This window comes from Mus caroli, chromosome 11, assembly GCF_900094665.2.
Source record: "Mus caroli chromosome 11, CAROLI_EIJ_v1.1, whole genome shotgun sequence".
NCBI classification, from domain to species: Eukaryota; Metazoa; Chordata; class Mammalia; order Rodentia; family Muridae; genus Mus; species Mus caroli.
Window position 1 is genome coordinate 25082185 of NC_034580.1, and position 4763 is coordinate 25086947.

The window sequence follows — 4763 nt, forward strand, 5'->3', positions numbered from 1 at the left end:
GAGAGAGAGAGAGAGAGAGAGATTAAAAAAGAGAAGACGAGAAAAAAGACTAGCTATAGTTCTAGACTGAGTAGGAACTATAGAGTAGTTAAAAATAAACTCTTAAATTGAACAAAGGAGACAGTTGAATGATAAAAAACTTCATTCAAGGGTAGGCATGGTCACATAGGAGCAATGATAGTAAAGGAAACATACTGCAAAGGGGTTGGTTTCTGTACTAGAGAAACTTAAATTTATTTTTTGAATAAATAGCAGACATGGACTTGTAGAGAGACAAAGAATTGGGACAGTACTCTCTGAAGTTTGTGAAAGCAGTAGTTGCAAGCTGGAAGTCAGAAATGCTGAAATATTTCCCAAGGACAAAGAAATGAATCCTGGCATGTGGTTTTACCAACAACAACAACAACAAAATCGAAACTAGAGAGATGGCTCAGCATTTAAGAGCACTTGTTGCTCATGTGGAAGACCCAGGTTTGAATCTCAGCACCCATATGGTTGTTCACATCTATCCATAACTTTCATTCCCAGGGAATCCAATGCCATGTTCTGGTTTCCATGGGCACTAGGCATGCAGATGGTACACATACATTCTGGCAAAACACTCACATATAAAATAAAATGAACAACTATCTAAAAAAATTAAATGAAGAACAAGTGATGAGGAATATAAGGATGGCAATTTCATGGTCCCAAAATAGTAACGCCACTCCATATGTATGTCTGGGGCACAGTTAAAATTGCCTTACAAGATGGGTTCATTTGCCTGAGAAGTTTAAAGTAAAACAAACTAACAAAAAATGGTCTAGAATAAAATAATTTACTAGTAAAGAAAAGGAAAATTAAAAGAATGGAGCAACATGGTTGTATAAAATATAAATTAGCTACATACTTAATCTATAAATGAGAGGTTTAGGAAAACAAAAGGGATGTGCCCCACTGGAACTCGTTGGAGAAAGGAATTGGGGAAACTTTGAGGTAAGAAGTAGTACAGTATTATAAACCACAAAAGGGACAGCTAGTGGTGTAGCATCAAAATGCTATTAGCTACTTGTGTAAGCATATATAATCTTTGTGCCTCAGTCGTCTGACCTCCAGAAAAACGACAACAACCTCTAAGATCTTATCTTCTCTAGAGATTACTTCTGCTAGGATTATACATTTCTATAACAGTTCTGCAGTGGTGGCAAGTTCGTATTCTAGGATGTCCAGTATTACAACAATTAGTAGACAGATAAATTTTTATTCAAAAGATGTGACTAAAGAACTGAATTTTGAGCTGTTTAAATTTTTATTAAATACCCATTTGTGCTACTAGCTATCATAATTGGATAGCTAGACAAATTACCCTTTGGGTTTTTTTTTCCTGTGTCTTTAATGGCTTTCCAACAGTTGTTATCTAATTATTTTGTCATAAGTGATTTATAAAAAAAAAAAAATCTAGGGAAAGAAAAGAATGCAATGATGTATTTTAATGTTATTGCTAAGTAGCTCATGTTTGAACTGTTGAATAAAACCTAAAATGGCAGGAAATACAACAAAGTTAAAATGTTTTTGCTATTGGTCTCAAACTCACATTGATCCACCTGTGTCTATCTCTGCCTCCCAAGGGCCAGGTTTAAGAGCTTGCACTCCCACTCTTGGCAAAGTTCAGATGCTTTTGATCAATGAGTTTTATTTTGTAAAATGATTAGTTTTGTGTATAGGTTATTGATGTGTAGAACACTAAAACTGATTCCGTGTTTACCCCTTTAATTTTTAGACTATTGTAGAACTCTCAGAAGAGCGAGATGGTGTTCATTTTCTACCCCATGCCTCTTCATCTGCACAGTCACCCTGTGGTTCTCCGGGAATGAAGCGAACAGAAAGTCGACAGCATCTCTCAGTGGAATTGGCAGATGCTAAAGCCAAGATCCGAAGACTTAGGCAGGAATTGTAAGTCTCTGATTTTCAGTGTTCATTGAAGTAATGTGGTCATAAGGATGACCTTAGTAGTATTTTAAGTATGGCAATAGACCAGTTGTCCTCAATTGTTAACCTATGTCACACTTTTTATTAGTGTTTCTCAAAATGAGAAAAATTTGCCCATAAGCCCAGTACTCAAGAAGTGTAAGGAGGAGAATCCCAGCAATTGATGGGCATACTCAGGTACAAAGTGTAAGCTTAGCCTAGTCTATGTGAAACCATGTCTCAATAGTAATAATGACATTGTTGTTTCAAAGGCTGAATTGTTGGCATATGATATTACAAAAATAATTTTATACATATTGCCTACATTAAGTCATTGAAATTCCAGCTATCTACTTAGTAAAATATTCAGAATTTATTAGCACTGAAAAAACTGTACTTAGTTATCAAAGCTCATTACAGAAAATACAGTATAAATTTTACATATTCATTCTTGGGTGAACTACAAGTAGAAGCATGACTGATCTTTACTGAAGATTTTGAATTTTGTTCTTTAAGGAGAACAAAAGATTTTTGATTTATGCATTTTCTCCTTTTAAAAATTTGTTTTCCTGGAATTTGAGCTTCAGAATGTAGACTTTAAATTTAAATATACAGTATAGTCATTACATTTTTTAAAAGATTATTTAAAGTAACTTATGAAAGTGAAATAGATATGAAAGGTAAAAAAGCATTAAATAGTCTGCTGTAAAAATTTTTGAAAAAAAATTCAGCTTGCTTTTGTGGATGTCTGCATTATTATGTATCTATTGAAGTGAATACGCCCAGGATATTCTATAAACAGCTGCACCAGGAAAATTAGGGAAGAGATTGCTGTTATTAGTTTGACTGGCAGCTAATGGATAGCCTAAACAGTGAACACTAGTTCTTTCCATATAATTTAGCCCAATCGTCTCTAGTCTTTAGCTGAAGCATGCAATTAGAATTGTAGTGATGGCTGTGAATTCATTTAACATTTTGCATTATGTTAGAATTTAATTTTCAAATAGAATTTACTTGTCCTTGGAATATATTAAAAATTCAAACAACCTTGAGAAGATTGACAAAAATTGGTTTCATGTGTAATGTTTGAAACATGTAAGTGGATATTGTAAAGTGAGTGAAGATACCAGATGCATGCAGCAAGCATGTTTAGTAACTAGCATTTCATAAAATCTTTATAAATGTATTCTTTTGTATATTTCTTAAGATGGCATGTCGTAAGGGTTTCTTTTGTTATAAAGGGGACAGATATTTCTTGCAGTGAATTAGCTGCAGAAATCTTGATTTAAAAAAAAGTCTAGATTGCTTTATACCTAATGGAAACTAAAATAATTAGAATATCATTTTTTTCTAATATTTACTAATATTTTAACTAATATTTAGTAACCAATACATGCTTATTTATATGATACCAAATAATGTAATTGATTTTAATTTATAAAGTACTAATATAATTTATGATTAGATGGAATAAATAATTCTTTATAAGTTAAACATTTTATACCATAGTTAATGTTATTGAAGACTTTGTTGATCTTTCTGGTACAGTTGATTCCATGTTTTAGAGTTTCCTTAATATGATTAATTATTTTGTTAAAAAGGAAAATACATTTTTACTAAGATGTAATTCAGTATCTGACCATCCATCCTTTTATAAAGTGCACACTTGAATAGGTTTTTAAGTTGTGTAGTAATTATGTGCAAAACCACAATAATTACACAATAATTACCCTCAGATCTTAGCAATATAATCTCTTATATTTTCATGGGTTTGTCTCTTTTTGACACTCATATAAATAAAACATACAATATATAGCCTTCTTGTTTAGCATAATGTCTTTCAGGTTCCTCTGTGATATAGCATGTAACTGATATCTTATTAATGACAAAAGCAGTAACTTGCAATCTATAAAAAGACAAACTTGCAGAAAGTTAAAGAATAAAAGGGCCAACAAGATGAAGCTTGCGGTTAAGCCTGACAAGCCGAGTCTGGTCAGAACCCACATAGTGAGAAGAGAGAACCTTTTCGTTCAAGTTGTCCTCTGACTTCATCTGTACATTGTGACACTTAGTCACCCTCTTTGAACAAATTGATAAACAGGACAGAAATTATAAGGGCTAGTAATTTACAAATAAGATATTTAAGTAGCACTTCTTAGTATTCGAAAAATAAAAACATAAAGTAATGACATTTTAACTTCTTAGTTTTGTATATAGCCACCTTTAAAAGAAATTTTATTATGAGTGTGTTTGTGCAGTGTATGCTGGTGCACACATGTGCCATAGTGTCCATGTGGAAATCAGAGGACGAGTGGGAGGAACTGATTCTCTCCTTTTATTGTGTGGTTGTTACACATGAGAGCAAGCACTTTTTGTTACCTGTTGTGCCATCTTGCCGGCCATATATAGGCACCTTCATTCTCTGCTTGATGTTAATAATCTTCTAGCAGGGCAGTTTGGCAGTAGATAGCAAGGAACTTAAGGACTGTATTTTCCTTTTAGAAATAATTTCCAGGCATATAATACATGCTTTTTAATAATGACTCCACTAAATAAAGCATTATAAATTATATTTCTTTTATCAAAGGGAATACCTCTACCATTAAGAGCTTTATGGGCACTTGGGAGGCAGAGGCAGGAGGATTTCTGAGTTTGAGGCCAGCCTGATCTACAAAGTGAATTCCAGGACAGCCAGGGCTATACAGAGAAACCCTGTCTCCAAAAAAAAAAAAAAAAAAAAAAGAGTTTTATGGGTTTTGGATACAGGGAAGCATATGATCATATATAAAAGTAGGCTACTCTATACATGCATTTTA

At 33.1% G+C, this 4763-nt stretch overlaps 1 protein-coding gene across 5 annotated transcripts in view; it reads left to right on the forward strand.

The window, feature by feature from the left end:
* Ccdc88a (coiled-coil domain containing 88A) overlaps positions 1 to 4763 on the forward strand; it is a 137153-nt gene that overhangs the window by 70682 nt on the left and 61708 nt on the right. For all 5 annotated transcript variants that reach the window (XM_021176112.2, XM_021176113.2, XM_021176110.2 and 2 more), the window contains exon 8: positions 1760 to 1932. In XM_021176112.2, coding sequence (XP_021031771.1) covers positions 1760 to 1932 — 173 coding nt within the window. The remainder of the gene's footprint in view (positions 1 to 1759; positions 1933 to 4763) is intronic.